The sequence below is a fragment of the Selaginella moellendorffii genome, unplaced genomic scaffold (genome assembly GCF_000143415.4).
Source record: "Selaginella moellendorffii unplaced genomic scaffold, v1.0 SELMOscaffold_106, whole genome shotgun sequence".
Classification (NCBI taxonomy): Eukaryota; Viridiplantae; Streptophyta; class Lycopodiopsida; order Selaginellales; family Selaginellaceae; genus Selaginella; species Selaginella moellendorffii.
In genome coordinates this window covers 154,945-171,569 of record NW_003314367.1, presented here as the reverse complement: position 1 = coordinate 171,569, position 16,625 = coordinate 154,945, and the positions used below count along the sequence as shown (strand labels likewise).

At 46.8% G+C, this 16,625-nt stretch overlaps 6 protein-coding genes and 1 non-coding gene across 7 annotated transcripts; 3 read left to right on the top strand and 4 right to left on the bottom strand.

Annotated features, from left to right (window-relative positions):
- The first annotated feature begins 659 nt into the window (after positions 1-659).
- LOC9648012 (flavonoid 3'-monooxygenase) lies at positions 660-1,290 on the top strand. The gene is made up of 2 exons (XM_024664040.1): positions 660-923; positions 1,054-1,290. Exons 1-2 carry the CDS (start codon positions 660-662, stop codon positions 1,288-1,290), a joined length of 501 nt encoding a protein of 166 aa, XP_024519808.1.
- Positions 1,291-1,320: 30 nt separating this feature from the next.
- Positions 1,321-1,731, top strand: LOC112342358 (7-ethoxycoumarin O-deethylase-like). Its single transcript, XM_024664039.1, has one exon. It carries the CDS (start codon positions 1,321-1,323, stop codon positions 1,729-1,731), a length of 411 nt encoding a protein of 136 aa, XP_024519807.1.
- A 282-nt stretch (positions 1,732-2,013) lies between these two features.
- Positions 2,014-3,090, bottom strand: LOC9630792 ((E)-2-epi-beta-caryophyllene synthase-like). Its single transcript, XM_024664038.1, has one exon. The coding sequence runs from the start codon at positions 3,088-3,090 to the stop codon at positions 2,014-2,016; it is 1,077 nt and encodes a 358-aa protein (XP_024519806.1).
- Positions 3,091-3,274: 184 nt separating this feature from the next.
- On the top strand, positions 3,275-6,619 carry LOC9648011. The gene is made up of 14 exons (XM_024664032.1): positions 3,275-3,537; positions 3,588-3,975; positions 4,065-4,156; positions 4,208-4,369; positions 4,430-4,799; positions 4,851-4,969; positions 5,020-5,092; positions 5,167-5,360; positions 5,422-5,478; positions 5,525-5,609; positions 5,672-5,848; positions 5,898-6,173; positions 6,244-6,303; positions 6,372-6,619. Exons 1-14 carry the CDS (start codon positions 3,482-3,484, stop codon positions 6,492-6,494), a joined length of 2,232 nt encoding a protein of 743 aa, XP_024519800.1. The 5' UTR covers positions 3,275-3,481; the 3' UTR covers positions 6,495-6,619.
- Positions 6,516-7,524, bottom strand: LOC9648010 (acyl carrier protein). The gene is made up of 5 exons (XM_002990192.2): positions 7,391-7,524; positions 7,236-7,318; positions 7,068-7,172; positions 6,847-6,966; positions 6,516-6,730 (listed from the first exon to the last, which is right to left on the bottom strand). The coding sequence occupies exons 2-5, from the start codon at positions 7,290-7,292 to the stop codon at positions 6,602-6,604; spliced, it is 411 nt and encodes a 136-aa protein (XP_002990238.2). The 5' UTR covers positions 7,293-7,318; positions 7,391-7,524; the 3' UTR covers positions 6,516-6,601.
- Positions 7,525-7,931: 407 nt separating this feature from the next.
- On the bottom strand, positions 7,932-8,013 carry TRNAS-CGA. Its single transcript has one exon. It is a non-coding gene; the product is annotated as a tRNA-Ser (tRNA).
- Positions 8,014-12,691: 4,678 nt separating this feature from the next.
- LOC9630791 (poly [ADP-ribose] polymerase 2) lies at positions 12,692-16,607 on the bottom strand. Its single transcript, XM_024664037.1, has 20 exons — positions 16,500-16,607; positions 16,366-16,447; positions 16,082-16,308; positions 15,924-16,029; positions 15,741-15,796; positions 15,603-15,682; positions 15,508-15,554; positions 15,408-15,457; positions 15,292-15,348; positions 15,162-15,242; positions 14,992-15,102; positions 14,854-14,929; positions 14,641-14,783; positions 14,493-14,566; positions 14,325-14,433; positions 14,205-14,277; positions 13,930-13,989; positions 13,598-13,698; positions 13,437-13,499; positions 12,692-12,985 (listed from the first exon to the last, which is right to left on the bottom strand). Exons 1-20 carry the CDS (start codon positions 16,605-16,607, stop codon positions 12,692-12,694), a joined length of 1,998 nt encoding a protein of 665 aa, XP_024519805.1.
- Between the last annotated feature and the right edge of the window lie 18 nt (positions 16,608-16,625).

Sequence of the window (16,625 nt, the reverse complement as noted above, 5' to 3'; positions counted from 1 at the left end):
TTTAAAGCAATGTCCTCCGGGTACGTGGAAGATTTTGCTACTCTCTTACCACCTTTGCTCATGCGAGAAGAGAGCGAGGAAGAGCTTCGATCTGATCGAAGATCAAGACGAGCAACATTGGAGATGGAGAACAGTGAAAACGTTGTCATTGCAAACATCTTGATCTCGTCCAGCAACAAGTCTTCCTCGACATTGTGCCTAGAAACAAAGGAACGAAGTTGCTTTATTTTTTCCATACTGATCCCAAACTGATGAAAGTCTCCTGGAATCCCGAGCAAGAGTATCCCCATCACGATGCCGTTGTCTTGTTCTGGGACACTAGTTCTTTTAACATGGCGACGGCTTGTACATCCAAACCAGCAAATCAATGGACTTGGGTGTGGCCTTGTTCGTTCTTGGCATCGGCTGGATCACACTATCACTCTTCATTGGGAGAATTCGATCGTCGAAGCAGCAGCTCCCTCCTCTTCCCCGTTTTTGGAGCGCTCTTCTCCCTCAAGGAGCCACTCCACCACCACTTCGCAAAGATCAGCAAGAAGTATGGGCCGATTGTCTACCTCGAGATTGGAATGGCCCCGGTCGTACCACAGGGATAACTGGCTTGTAAGCGTTCATAGCGACGTTGCTTTTTGATCCTTCGATGTTGGCTCTTCAACAAAATGGCTGCACAGGTTCTTAAGGCCCATGGTCTCGAGTTTGCAAGCCGGACGAACAACGAGTTCTTCCGGATCGTCAGTCACGCTTGGAACGATCTCATCTTGGCGCCCGTCGGTGATAAGTGGAAGATTATGAGGAGAATTTGCAGCACACACCTGTTTAACAACAGTATGCTCAAGGCAAGCTCAGGATTCCGGGAGTCGGAGATGAAGCATACAGTCAAGTCCATTATTCAGCAGTCCGGGGCAACGATCAAGCTGCAAGAGGTTTTCAGCGGTCTCTTGTCAATTTCGCTATGTTTGGTTCTTTTCAGCGAGCGGGGGCTGGAAGTTGTGGATCTCATCCGGAACATAGTCGCTCTAAGCTTGAACTTGAACATTGGACTGCTGTTTCCAGCACTCGACCCCTGGATCTTTATGGAGTCTACAAGAAACGCAACTCAGAGCTCATGCCTCGCCTGAAGCTCTTGCTGGAAGATCAATCGACAAGCATCGACGCAGGAAAGATCAAGCTGGGGAAGGGTTCGTCCCTCGAGACTTCACTGACGTTCTTATATCTCTCGAGGACAAGGATAAGTTGCCAGACATCTCCATTTTGGCACTGCTCTCGGTAGCTTCTAGATCATGGTCGTGATCTCTCTTTTCTTCCCTGTTGCGACAAGACATGGTTATCGCGGGGCTGGAAACCTCACTAGTGACGCTGGAGTGGACAATGGCGGAGCTCATAAACCATCCCCGAGTCATGTCCAAGGCTCAAGAGGAGATCGACAATGTTGTAGGGAGAGCTCGCGCTGTGCAAGAATCCGATCTTCCAAACCTTCCATACATCGAACCCATTGTCAAGGAATCACTGCGTCTCCACCCGGCCATCCCACTGGGAGCTCCTCGCATGAATCTCAAGCCCGTTAAGTTGGCCGGCTACACCATCCCTGGCGGCTGCAAGGTTTTCGTCAACATATGGGCCATTGGACGAGATTCCGCTCGCTGGTCCGACTCAGAGGCGTTCCAGCCGGAGCGTTTTCTCGGCTCCAGCGGCACCATCCCTGTCAATGGGCAGAACTTTGATTGGGATTGACATGGAAGAGCGGACGAGAAGTATGACGATGAAGCTCAATGCTGACTTGCTTGTGGGTCAATCAAAATATTAGTGTTGAGAGGTATATTCCATGTTTTATTTATATGTTGATACAAAGTTCCAATGGACAAGCTGGACATGCTAGGCACTTTGGGGCCAACACGATTGTCGTGACGCTTGTAAGCTAGGCTACAATATTTTTTATTTTCTTGCAATGTCTTGAGTCAACTGTTATTGGAGTTTGTAATTTAAAAACATAAGTTTTATAGTAACTAGATTCCATCACCGGCCAGTTCTTCTATGGTTTATAACAGTGTCCAAGCACCAATTCGCATCAAACTTCTCACCCGTTATGAAAGCTGGATGGTAACGGGCAGAGGAGTAGTGATAGTAAAGCGTGTTGGAAAGAACAGTAGGAAGACACTCAAGATACTTCACAAACGCGTGTTTACCTTCACCTCTTGCCTGAGTGATCAGAATGTTGTGGTAGTATACAAATTCTTGCTCCTTGTCCACGATCATCTTGCAACTCTTGTCCACTGCATTCTGGAATGACTCCACCTCCGGATCCGAAAGAAGCAGCAACACTGGAAGGTTCAGCAGTTTGTTGCATGCAAACTCCTTTGCAAACGAGAGAACATCATTGTACATAGATATATAGTCAATTCCAGCATCTCGCAGAATTAGATAGTCCTCTGATTCCAGTTCCGTGTCCGGAACTGCGACTTCAAGTGCCATCTCTATGAAGCTGAAGATAGGCTCTAAGAACACATCAAACCTTCTCCATTCGATATACTGCTTGACAGATTGAAACTTGGGCCTGCTTGCCATTCTGCTGAGTGCATACCTCTCAAACTGTGCTACAAAATGAGCATACACTGGAGGAAGCATGGATGATCTTATCTCAGTAACAAGCTCTTCAGTGGCCCTGTAAACTCGAAGTGGAAGGTGATCGTCCGATGCCTGGATCTTGAAATTAGGATTATGGAGGTGATTAAGGATTGTGGAATAGTAATCTTGAAGAATGGTACTTTCAACGAAGCCCTCATCAACCGAGTCGTCCACTAATAAGGCAAACATGCTATACTTTGAGCAAATGACAGCATTTCTCTTGGATCCAAATGGCACTACGAGGGTTGCAAACATTGGGATTTTCCAATCTTCCAAAGCCTTTCTATCAGCGGCTGTCATTTTTGGATCCATGAACTTGTATGCCCATTCATGGGCCTTGTTGGATGCATAGATGCTATCTGGATGGCAAGGGACTGAAGGAATGGAGCAAGGGATCTTTGGGAGGTGGAAATTCTTGAGGCCTAGCAACTTCTCAATAGCATAGATCTTGTCTAGAGCTAAAGCCATGGAATCGAGCTATCAGACTGAGAGAAAGTGGGAAAGCAAGAAGGGTTTTATATACTGGTCTTATGCCTCCAGCGGTGATTGTTAGAAAGTGTTACAATGATGTGGATGTTGCTTAGAAATTGTTTTCATTCACATGGTTTACTAGAACCCATAAGCTGACTTTAATTTTTATGTTTCATGTGCACATGATTGTTCTTGTTTCATATGGTTTTCTAGAATATACAAAGGATATTCATTTTTTAGAATATGCAAGGGATATTCGCTTACAAACTTTTACTCTAAAGGTAAAGTTAAACTTGTTTTTAAAATAATTACTTTTTGCCACCTGTTAGGGCTTTACAGAGTATATTCGAGCCCTATGTCCTAAAGAGAGGAGCGCGAGCTCGCGGCGATGGCAATCGGCGCCAGGAATCCCTATTTGATTTCTTCTCCCCCTCGCTCGGCCGGGTAAGCAAAAGAATTTGCGCTTCTTTCCTCACAATTCATTCCTCGACCAGGAGCATTCTCTCGTCCAAGCTTTCCTCCACCGCCATGGCTTTTCTTGGCCCTTGGAAACCAGCAAGGAGGAAGTCGCGGCACCGGATTGCCGCCGAGAACAACAATTCTCTCGCTTCTTCCTCCTCTTCCTCCTCGCAGGGATTTCGGATTAACGGCGGCAGTAGCACCGATAGCGAGAATGCGCTTAGCAGCTGGTGGCAAGAGGCGTTCGCGAGGATCGATTCCAGCGGAGGAACGAGCTTGCTCCAAATGCTGCACGAAGGAGCTCGAGCTTTCCAGGTATCGGTGGAGAGGAATGAGTCGCTCAGCAAGGGCTCGTGGCTCGTCAAGAAGTGGACAGGGTTTGGCTTCGATACCAAAGCTTGGATGAAGCTCCTCTCTTACCAGGTATGCTCGAAAGAAGATTTTTTTGCTTTTTCCTCCGACCTTTCGCTTTGTTTCTTTTCGTTAAACTTGCTTTGTTTTGCTTGTAAAAGGTCTCTGTTTACTCCTTGCTCCAAGCGGCCATGGAGATTGCAATGCGGGGAGATGGAAGGGATAGAGACGTTCACATCTTTGTCCAAAGAAGGTGATGGATGTCTCACAGTTTGGTTTTGCTTGATGTTTTTTTCTCTTGCAGTCTTTCGCACCAGTGCGCTCCGTTAGAAGAATCCATCAAAAAACTTTTATCGTCTCGGGATCCTTCCGCGGACTGGCTTTGGCAACAGCAGCTTCCGTTCATGGTTGCGAGCTACGTGAACATCCTGGAAAAGGATCCTCACTTCTCGGCAGTGACATCGACGTAAGTTTTATGTATTCTACTGTGTGTTTCTAAGTCGTTGGTTTGGTTTGTTCTTGGCAGTACAGCTTGTCCTTGTGAGGCTAGTGATGTTGCGCTGCTAAGATTGACCATCACTGCCTGTGGCGCAGCGATGAAACTGGGACCGGCAACAGTTTCGTGTGCTGCTTTCACAAGCACTCTGACGGACGAGATCGGACGATTGATGAACATGCAAACGGAGTTTGTTTCCATCACCGAGGTCTACAGCTTTTCCTGTAACTTGGGACTTCGTCGGGAGTTTCTGTCCTACTTTGGCTCCAGAGCTGCCAGCGGTCCCTTGGGTGGTGCAGACGAAAGGGCCTTCTGGGTTGATCTTTCGGAGCAGTTTTTGAGGAACGCTCTTACTCGAGAAGGCGTGCTAACAAAGCTCAGACCTTACGACACAGCGGAGGTAACGTGTTCATCTTAACAGTTGCTGGTGCTGATGTTTTATGGAAGGCAGGCACTGGAACGGGATTTGGCGACGTTTGGATTTTTTGCTGCGCTTGGTAGACGCGCCCGTGCTTTCTTGTCCAGAAAGCCGGAGTCACAACTCGATGAGCCTATCGCGAGCTTGCTCAGGTTTTACGCATTTTGTTGAGTCCATCTCTAAGTTTCATGTGTCCTTGTAGATATCTGGAAGGTGGATGTGTGCTCTTCTATCCACAGCTTTCGACTTTGACATACTATCAACTTTTTGTTGAGGTTCTCTTTCCGAATTGTTTCTTTCCTTTAGTTTGTCGTACTGAGTCATATTTTTTCATATTTTTTCATCTTAGGTGGTCTGTGAGGAACTTGAATGGCTTCCATTGCTTCCCGAAGCATCTCTACTCGGCAACAGCGGAGCATCGGACACGGTTGCTATCTACACTGTATTAAATGTTTGTTCGCGCTGGGTACCGGATTTTCTGAAATACAGCACCTGGGTTCAAGATCCTTCCGGCTCGAGAGTGGTCGACTTTCTCATCAAATGGTGATTTTTATCTTCTATAAACTTTCCGCGATCTAACCTACTTTGTGTGCTTTGTGATTAGCCAATCACGATTGATTGAATGCCGTGAAAGATACAATATCAGCTTGGATTCCTCAAGGTAAAATTTTCTTTTCTTTCACAAAATTGATAGCTGATGTACGCAGAGAATGCGTCGTGGAGGAGGATCGAGGTTTGCTAACAGCAAGTGGTGTTGTTACTGCACAGAAGCAACTTCAACTACTTGATGAGGCAAGGAGACAAAGAAGAGAACAATTGGGATTGCGTTTTTACTGTCGTGTTTTCCTCTATAGGATCTGCGAAACATGGAAGAATCGATCTGCAAGCTAGAAAGCTTGCTGCAGAGCTCGCAAAGTGGCAGCAGGGCTGACAAGCTCGAAGCTCTCGGGAAGGATTTGGAACGACTGCGGCGGCTGAAAAAGGAAGCTGAAGCTCTCGAGGCGTCTTTCAAAGCAAAAACAGACGTCGGGGTATGCTGGAAATTCTCGTACTTTGCAGGAAACTCATCTTCATTCACAGGGCTGCTTGGATGACGGCAGCATCGCTCCGGAGCTAAGCGAGAACGCAAAAACTTACAACGACGTCTTCAACAAATCCATCGAGAAGCTGAGGGAGGCGAGCTCGGATCTGTGGAGAGGCACGCAGCTGCTTAGCACAGACGTCGCGTCGGCGACTATTCTCTTGAAAAACGGCGCTCTCGGACAGCAACTGACCGAGCGAGAAAAGAAGATGCTGATGCGGACCTTCACGGATCTCGCCTCGGTGATACCAATCGGATTTCTCATGCTGCTACCTGTGAGTAGAAAAAGAGCTAGTTTTGCGTGATACGTTGATCGATTGAAAAACTTACTTTGATTCGTATCAGGTGACCGCGGTTGGCCACGCTGCAATGCTGGCCGCGATCCAAAAATACGTTCCAGCTCTGGTAAAACTCTAGAGCTCTATCCAAGTTTTTACTCTCCCAAGTTACTGATTCTTTTTATCGTTTTCTAGATACCGTCCGCTTACGCGCCGGAGCGCCTGGATTTGCTGAGACAGCTCGAAAGAGTCAAGCAACTTGAGGCTCAGTCGCAACAGCAAGCAGACAAGCGCGAGAAATCCGACTCGACTGACTGACCAGCAGCGAAATCCGTGACAAGAAGATGAAAAGCCTTTTTTTTAGTTCTCGAGATTCAGTCAAAACAAAAGGCGAGAAGCAAAAAAAAACTTGGGACGACAAGTTTCTACTCGCCCTTCTTGGAGATCACGTCCTGGATCATGTCGGCGGCGTCCTGGACAGTGACGATCTTCTCGGCACCCTCGTCGCCCAGGCTGATCTTGAAGGCCTCCTCCAGGTTCATCATGATCTCAACCTGTGTATCGATCAAGAACAACGGAAATAAAAGCTGGATGAGAATGGTGCTCGAAAGAATCAAAGAGAAGTTCTTCCAAGTTGGGAACTTCTCGAGAACCTGGAAGGAGAACTTACAGTGTCGAGCGAATCGGCCCCAAGATCCGTGAACTTGGAAGTGGGACTCACTTTGTCCTCTTCCACGGACAGCTGGGAAGCTATAACCTTTTGCACAGTAGCCAGAGTCTCAGGCTTGGCCTGGTAAGAACACGTAGAAAACACGAGAGAGAAAAAAATGGTAGCGTTAAAAGCCCAAATAATCCATGAATTCGATCGAGAGAAGGGAAGAGCTTGCTCACCGCGAGGCAGGAGACCTGGAGGCGCCGAAGAGAGCTCGTGGAGAGCACCACGGCCCGGGCCTTGAATCCCAGCGCAGTGCATGGTCTCAAATCCGCGCCGAGCGCCTGCGAAATCCAGAATCCACGGGGTAAGGCGATAGATCTCGGCGGCGCTGCATGAAATTTCACCTGGGCAGGGCAGAAGCTGGAGATTGCGGCGGCGGCGGCGGCGGAGGTAGCGGCCATGGGATTGACGAGGATTTGGCGACGATCTAAGGAGGCGCGCGTCCGCGAGAGATTATGAGAGAGTGAGTGACCATGCAAGCCAAGATCGCGTGTCTCACCTGGGGATGTAGATTTGCGCGAGCTCCTCCCGCGGGAGAGGCGAGAGAGAGAGAGAGAGAAGAGAGAGAAGAGAGGATGCGCTGCGCTGCTTGTGAAAACCCTGGGAGACGTCCGCCTTAAAACCCTCCTCCTTGCCGTTAATTTCTACGGTGGAGGATGCTCCAGCGCAAAATTAAGTTAAATTTCTTACTAAACTGATATGAGTTTGATAGTACTTTTTGTCCTAAAAGGTACGTCAGCCCTAATTTCTGCTGGTTGACAGCATTGGAATCTAAAGCAAAGGTCCTACTCACACACTCTACACCGCTAGCAAGATCACTCAGATCTTTTCTTTGAGCAAGGCGACGAGAAAGAAACCTGCTTTCTCTTCTCAAAGCCTCCACTCTTCTCCCTCCCAAGCATTCCCTCTTGAGGATATTTCGCTCGAGGTCTAGAGGTTCCGGAGGCTTGCGAAAATGCAAATCGAATGGCTCGTCTCCTCCACACCATGAGGATTCATTCTGGCAGCTGTGGTGATAGCAGGAGAGAAAAAGGAACAAGCGTGGACGGCAGGATTCGAACCTGCGCGGGCAGAGCCCACATGATTTCGAGTCATGCCCGATAACCACTCTGGCACGTTCACATTTCTGGGTATAGCTAGCAGCTGAAAAAAAGTTCCATGGATTTGCTTGGGGACAAAAAAAGATACGCTCATATCAGGGATAAAAAGTCCACAAGATAGATAAATAAATGTTTGTAAAAGTCATGGGGACCCGCAGGGCATCAGACCTGTATACATAGTTTCGTGGTTTGAGTATTTGTAAATACAAGTAAATACATGATAAAACTAAAAAGATTCGTGTTAGAGTGGTTATTTCATGTGGGCTTTGTCTAAACTACAAGATAGCAATGTGGATTCAGTATACTTTGACCATTGTTTCGTGGAATAGTCACCTAACCATATGAACATCGATTGGAAGCAAAGTCCTGGGCACAGCTTGAGGGAGTTTCTTTTCTTGCGGTCAATGGAATTTGAGATGGTGTACATTTGGATAGCTTGGATTGAGGGTGTAGACTTCACTCTACTCAAAGTATTTGCTGAATCGTCACCAGCTCTTCACAATTTGGGCTGATCATCACTCAAAGGAGGAAAAGGAGCTTACAGTTATTGTTTCTGTTCCTGTATGTAACTATACTTTGGAATACAAGTGGAGCATGGGTCATTATAACTTAGAAGGTAGACAAAGACAAAATCTTTGACTAAAATGAGGAAGTCAAGAAGAGAAATAAGCTCCTTAGACGTGGATTTCTGCCTCGAGTTTAACAGAGCAGGGATAATACGATGGAACATGTTGATCTCGCGAAAAAAATCGGTCTTCGCTTTCTTCAAGTTAGGCTGATATGTTGAATGTGGAGGGCGTCAAACTGAGCAACGTGACTTTTTTTGCCATTCTTGACGCATCTGAATTGGCTGCGGCCCAGTCCACAAGTATCCTTTAAGTTGTTTGCTAATCACCTTGCTGCATATGGCAGAAACTCAAATCAAAAATAAAAAATCAAATTTACCTTGATCTTGCTGTTGCTTCTCATGGGCAGGGCAGCAAAAGTACGGCTCCATAGCTCCCCTCTTGACCCGCTTGCATCTGTTCGTATTGACAAACCCAGAACACCGAACAGATTTCTCAAGAGGTAGCTCCTCATCCTCAAGTGCTGTTGCATAAGTCAGAAATTCAAACATGTCAAAAATAAAAGAAGAAAGTTCACCTTGATCTTGCTGCTGCTTCTCATGTGCAGGACAGCAGAAGTACGGCTCCTCAGCTCCCCGCTTGAAGTGCTTGCATCTGTTCATATTGACAAACCCAGAACACTGAACTGCCTTCTCAACAGCTAGTTCCTCAGGCTCAGGAAGCCTCAATTGATCAACAAATGCCAACGTTCCATCAAGTTCTGCAAAGTTGCGGAAACTCACATTTGCTGCAGCAACAATGAATGAAGTTAGCACGGATAAACACCTTTAGATAGAAAATAGCTTACCGCCCGCTAAGTCTGTATCCTGGTGACAAACATGTGGCAAAACGTAGGTATAAGACACACTGAAATCTACCAACAGTTCCTGGAACGCCAACCACTGAGGAAGGATCTCATTTTTCCATGCAATATGGCTCTGGCGTGCTAGCTTTCGTTTGGTTGATGACACTGAGATCTGTACTCCCTCCACTACCAGCACGTATTGCTCGCCACCTTTTTCCACCTGTAGCCACACTAAATCAACGGCCTTTTCATTGAAGTGTCGGGGGCAAAACAGAACCCCAGAGAGCAGCTCCGTCATAGTAGTAGCCACCAAAACTTCCAACTCATGCCCAGTGTCATACTCCTTCCAACAGGAGAAGAAGTGGCCAAGTATGCTTCCCTTTGCCTTCACTACATTCACCACCAAAGCCTCCACATTCCAGCCAAGCCTTGCAGAGTTGCGGGCTGAGAGAACGGCCGCATTTTTCCGAACGTCAAATGCCCATATACTTCGTGCATCAGGTAACCTAGACAAAGCTTTGGACCTATTCATAACTTCAGCTGCCAGCAAGTCTGCCAAGTATCTGGAAATGAGCTTCACTGTAATCTCCTTTGAAACGTCAATATAAGCGCATGACCACGGGACAGCCTTGAGCTCAGCAGGGGCAATTGCTCCCTCGGTAGCAATTCTCATGGCTAGCTCAAGCTGGGGTGCTTCCTCCAGTCCACCAACATACCTTATTATATCCCTGGTGTAGGATTCGATAAGCATGTCAAACGAAGCTGTTTGATTGGCCTGGACATACAGCTGAAGCAGCCGTGGAGTGAGCCCTGTGTGGTACACCATTGCCTGTGTGGTGCCGACACCGAACGGGGATTTTGCCAGCCAAGTCTTGAACTCCTCCACAGTGAAGGGCCCATTGAACTCCATCTGCAAAGGCTTCTTGTCTGTTAAGTGATATTCCATGGCGGATTCAGATGTTGTTGAAGCCACCTTGACTAGGACATGGAAGTAGCTCACGTCCTTAAGTGCACACTTGGACTCTATAACGTTCGGATAAACAACATGCTTCTCCCGTTTCGTATCCAAGCAATTCCACTCGTCCACCACAAACATCAGCTTGTGCTTTGAGTACCCAAAAATGCCTACCAACTCTAGAAGCGAGTTTGCAGATAACACCAGTTTTTGGGTTGATTCATCGTCCGCAAACGCGAGGAGGAGCGCCTCCTTCAAGACCGTTACAGGGTTTAGAGCGAACTGGTGTCCAACAATGTAGACAAGTCGTCGACCACCAGGCCTCCGGACAAGCATGTGTCCAGCGATAGCGGCCGCGAGAACCGTCTTGCCCGACCCCGATACTCCCGTGAAGAGCAGATTGCTGCGTCGTGGTAGCGACACAAAACGATTGTACACCTCTTTGGCCCTTTCACGGCCCAGGTAAGAGAACCAGCTCCCAGCACACCCCAGAGGCGAGCGGACAGACGGCCAAGGTAACTTCAGAAACAGGCTAGGGTCGCTCAAATCTTCCACTTCTAGTGTCTGGAAGCATTCCGTCAGACGTGTATAGGCCGCAGCTACCTCCTTCAATAGATGCCCTCGATCCATGGCCCTAAACCTAAAGTGCAGATACCGTTTATACTGTTCTGCCGTACTGCAATCCACTGCAAATGCCGTGACCCGGTTTCAAGGAATCTTTCCAGCACCCAACTCCAAAGTCATTGGATTGTGCACTTGATGGCTGCTGCTCACCTGATGAGGATGTTGGAGCTAAAATATGCTACGAATAAACCAGTTTTCTCAATTGAATGGATTATCAACCCACATTTTTTAATCAGGGACCAATCTGCCACTTTTCTCAGGCAACCAAGATTCTCTATAATGGTGTCACAGCATAATCACTTTGTGAGTGAGCAAGTGTGTGGGTGGAGACTCTGTTGGATGATGATTAAGACCTGGAAATTGCACTTCAGAATAGCCATGGAACCCTCACAGTGTCTTTGTGGCTCCGCAAACTTAACAGAGGTGGATAGCTGCTGACGAGGGAAGTCGCTCCTACTAAGTAAGCCACATGAAATACCTCATCTTTGCCTACCACCAGATCTTGTTAATGCACAGCGGGAAGTAGAGGGCGTGGATCCACTAGGCTCTCGCCTGCCTGATGAATGTAGATTGGGTTGGGGTTCTAGATGAGGTTTTGGCACAGCTTTGTCTCATATTGAAAGAACTCCTTGTATCTATTACCCTTCCATTGCCATTCCATTGGATCCCACTTAAGCTTGCAAGATCAAACATTGAACAGGCACAAGCTCGTTATTCAAGGAACCACAAGAAAAGGATCAATGATCATCCCTTTGGTGTTGGAGATTCTGTCAGGTGTCCTAGGAAGGAAGTGTTCTTCACGGTACGATGGGCCTTATTTGGTGATAGATCAAACAACTCAAGCTAAGATGGCAATTTTGGCTCAGCAAACAGAGAATGCAATGCCACGGACAGTGTTAGCCACAGAGTTACGATTCTCTAATTTAATATTCAACAGCAATGTTAGAAGTCCTGGAGAGCATTCAATCAGACCCATGTTTTCTCACTCTCCTTCGAGTACACAATGTTTATATCTAGTTATGTATGGGACATCGGTCTAGGAGTTGTGTGAGGACACACAAAATTTAAACGGGGGAGTGAGCGCTACATATGTAGCGGGCTAAGGTGTCCCGTTCGAATAGGTCCTGGTTTTGGTGGAGGTGAGGGGCAGGCACACAAGACATTGATGCTGTGCCTGTCCTTCATTCAATGGACCATGCTAAAGGTGCTGGACGAAAAACCCAGGGACCTGTTGGGAGCATGACGAGAGTCATCATGGCTCATGGCATCGATGCTTTCAGTGCAATGCTAGAGGCTTGGTTGGAAAGTGATGCAAATTGAGGAAAAAGTCTGATTTCTGAGGCATAGTAACTGAGCTGGACAAAAGAGCTGCTTCTCTGTTTGAACACCCGTGCGTAAGAGGAAACTGACTGTGGCTGGTGCTGTGGCAGGCTAGCATTTTCTCCTTGAGACATGGCAAGTAATGAGGCAAATGGGGTTCAGGACGAAGTGAGGAATGAGGGAGAGAAGCTCCAAGGGATGCAGGTTGTAAGCTCTTTGCCTCCAGGCCTGTCCGAAGAGCAGATTCCAGCGATAGTCTCTGACATCCCAGATAGCAGATGCTTTGGTCATGAGAAGAAAACTAAGTGTCTCCTTCAGCCATTATGTCGGATGATAATTACAAGGCAGTAAAAACTGCGAAGCATGCTTTTTATCGTGGTTTTCCTGAATACTACAAGGTGGTCAAATTAGGTTGACGGCCCGACAGCCTCGACCCGTTGGCCGTGAGCTCGGTGGAGTTCGCAACGAGCTTGCAGCTGTACAGCTCCAATGCAGCCGCGAAGGAAAGCCTCCAAGCTTCGTCATACTTCATCACTCCAAGCGAGAGAACTTCATATGTTTCCTTGGTTGTCCGCACTCGACGTTGTTTGTAAGGTGGTAGAACATATACCAAGATTACATTACTTACTCCATGGCCATGCTTTCCCTTGCCAGACGATCCACTACTCCTCGATAAATTCCCTGCCTAAAAGAGAAATAGTATCATAAAGAAGGAAGAAAGAAAGAAAAACTTACATGCTTTGCGATCAGCGTGCTAAATGAACCGTCCAGGGCATTTCTGAAAGAGAAAACCTCAGGAAAACAAAAAGTTGTCCAAATTTCTTACTTGTGCAATCCTTGCGGCACTAGCCGAATAACTTGGGTATAGTTTATAGCTTGTGTGCTTGTGGCTTGCCTAGATGGATTTTTTGAAGGAGAGATCACTGGAGGCCAAATTTCCTTAATGGCAATGGGATCAAGAGGCTCTAGGGACTCAGATGTTGAAGTGGAGAACACTTATTAACAATCAAAATTTACAATAAATAGAAATAAAATATATCTTCCTTGTCCACGATGATAGTGTCCTGGTCCTTGACATCTAGGCCCTTGTAGTTGACAACAAATTCCTGTTTCAAGCAACTGGCCAATCTACACACCTCGTTCTTGCTTGCAAAGATGACACTAAACGCACCTCCACCAGCGACCAGAGCCTCATGTCCCTTGATTGCCACCAATGTAGTTGTCAAGAAAGGCCCCCACAGGTGATACTGGAAAACAGTAACTTCATGTTGGTATCAAGTTTGTCTATGTCGCCCACCTTTCCAGAGAAAATTTCTATGGGCCTCTTGCGATTCACCGAGAACTCGTCATCTTCCCATCTGCTTGAGAAAGGACCATCCGGATCGTCTTTCTTAGAGCCTTCTTCATGACGATGGAAATCTCATGGTTCCAAAGGGACGAGCCACGACATGAAATAAGAAATAACTCGACTTGCAGTTGTTAAGCCACCTCGATCGCTTCCTTGCAAAAGCCGTAGCTCTTCAAGGATTCCTCCAAGAGCTTTCCAAGTCTGTAGCACTTCTCCTCCATGAAAGGAACGGTTTCTCCGAAAAGCCAGAAATTAAACTTGGATAACTAGTGTTAGCTCACCTCTGTGAACAGTCCACTGTGCCTCGGGCATGCGAACGATGGTTATCGCTTCCCCTTCGCCTAATTCACAACTTTTGATCTTGTGCTGAAAAGTAAGAAGTCAGGCCATACGTTCACCGGCGCACTCCAAGTGGTCCCTGCATACTAAATTCCTCAACTCCTAAACCGAATATTCACAGAAAACGTACGGACTAATTTTATTTTCCATTTAAAATAAAGTTTATAAGAATTATTTTGCAAAAAACACTTTAAGACCGAACTTTAATAGATGAAACTTACTTGTAGCAAATAGCGCATTCTGACCTGCGCCGTGTTATAAACGATGTACTCGTTGTACTCCAAGCTTCCCTGGACGAGCAAAAGAAGTAACACTCAAGCCATGCTTGGCTTAGTACCTGATGGTAAGCACCCGAAGTTAAAGGTTTCCCCATTGGTACTATCAAGCCGTCTGAAAGTTGCTTAAACTCGCTCTTGTGAGGTACTGTCCTCCCGAGGCCCTTGGTGCTATTGGTCAAATGATAAAAAAGCATTGAGAGTTTAGAGAGTATAACGCGTCAACTCACCTCAGTTTCCCTGGTGGAAGCGCACTAGCATTGTAGTTCCAGTGTAGCAGCTCGTTCATGTCACCAAGAGCAACCTGGAAGGAAATCGTGAAATCGTGAAAACGTTTCAAGCAAAAGAGATTGGAACTTTAATCTAGCAAAGGAAAACCTCGCACAGAAGCATTACTGCCGCGTTTTTACTCGCGCTAGCATTGCAGTAATTGGCACTCTTGGAGACCATGTCCGCAAAGTAAACGCCTTTCCCAAACATGTAGCCCGTGGATGGTGCTTCAGGCGGAGCGATTCGGAGTCCTGTTGAGACACGGACACACGAAAACCACGTCAAAAATTGTTAGCAAAAAGTGTTACTGCGCATACATACCTTGGGAGAGTATGCCGGTCCAGTTGCTCAGCCTCGAGCCATGCCACAGTAACATCCGATTGTGGTTGTCTTTGAACTGAGCGTCCAGATTCTCGCTGGTAAGAGCTCCCGGAAAGCTGAGTAAAACGTAGAACTTACTGGCTGAAAGCGTTCATCTTCTCCAGCTCTGCTGACTTTGAAGGCCTGGCAAATTTCGAGCTTGTATCCGGAATGAGTATGGCCGTGGGTGTTCATCAAGTAGCTTTCGATCTGTTAGAACGGAAAGAGTACTTGTGAGGAGAACGCCAGAGAAAGGATAGTGATTTTACCATTTCATATTCTTCGGTGTCAGTATTGAGAGGGTCCAGCTCGCATTTGAGACGTTTGTACTGTGCGTATGCGGGATCATCCTGGGGAGAAGCAAAAAACCTTAGAAAGTAGTGAACAAAACGTTCATACCTCGTTCCCACTCTTGAGGATCTTCGTTGCAACTTGAATCTCACCGAGTGCCTCAACCTGACACAAAAAAAGATGTTCGACTTAAAGAGGACAACATTTCCGCGATTCTCTCCGACCATTTCCAGCTTCGACTTGAGCTGCTCCTTCGTGCGGATTGTTTGGTCTCCTAGAAATTCCAGGTCACATAGAACTCTACCTAGAAAAAATCCGAGTTACTTATGGATCGGTGCCCAAAGTTATGTGGAATAATCGTGTAGAATTCACTGCAAAGCGAGACGTCATTAGCGAATTACTGGGAGGAAAGCTCTTACTTGCTTAGTTGCCGCAACAGTTCTGCATCTGGAGAGCTCAGTTCTAGCTGTGCTGCAATCTTCTTCAAAGCTTCATAACCCTTTCCGTAGAAAACAAAAGAAGTCAGTCGCTTCTTAACTCGGTAGCCAGAATATCACCTTAAGGATTGTAGCTTTGCTGAGTTTGCCGAGGGGCATCTTTTGGGCGTTGTATCCTGGGAATTTGACAAACTCGAGTTAGAAAAAGAGAAGTTCCAAGCTTAAGTCGAGCTAGAAAAAGAAAGCTTAAGTCGAGCTACAAGAAGAGAACTTCCAAGCGAAAGAGAGAAGGTCCAAGCTCACCGATCTCAGTCATCTCCTGTTTCATCATATTCAAGTCGCAAACAAGTGAAATCAGCCTGTGAACACGAGCGTCCAGTTTTGTAGAAGTGTTACTCTCGGCGACATCCTTCACAACAGTTTTCGACTTGAACGGAACAGTAAACAAGTGAAAAGCCTGCCTTGCTTTCGGAAGAGTCTTCGTAGTCCATCTCCAGCAAAGTATACTTCCCAGGTTGAGACACAAAGTTGTGCCGGTTGCTCCAGTGGTTCTTCGTCTTGTCCAGAAACTTACGCTCGAACTCTCGCACTGCTGGCTCTGTCGTGTCGTGCTTGCTCAGATTGGATGCGCTTGAGCCGACTCTACCCCATCGCGCAAACGTATAGTACGCAGTTCGATCATCAGACTCTTCAGAAAAAGAAAAGCGCAAGATCAGTCAGTGCATAGAAAAAGTCAAGAGACTACCTAAGACTTGCATCGCGTAGTACTTGTTGTTGTTGCTGGAAATGTTGGTCTGATTGAGCATTGCATCGTAGATGGTATCTCCCTGTTCAAGGATTTACACAAATCATCCATGAAGTAACTTGGAGAGAGCTTACAATTTCTAGGACATGGCAGCTGGATTTTAGCTCGTCCGGCAAACCATGGTCTAAAACCACACGCCCCTTCTTCACCGCGATCACATCCTGTTTGGCGGGAGCGGCCATAGCAAAGCTCCTTCTAAC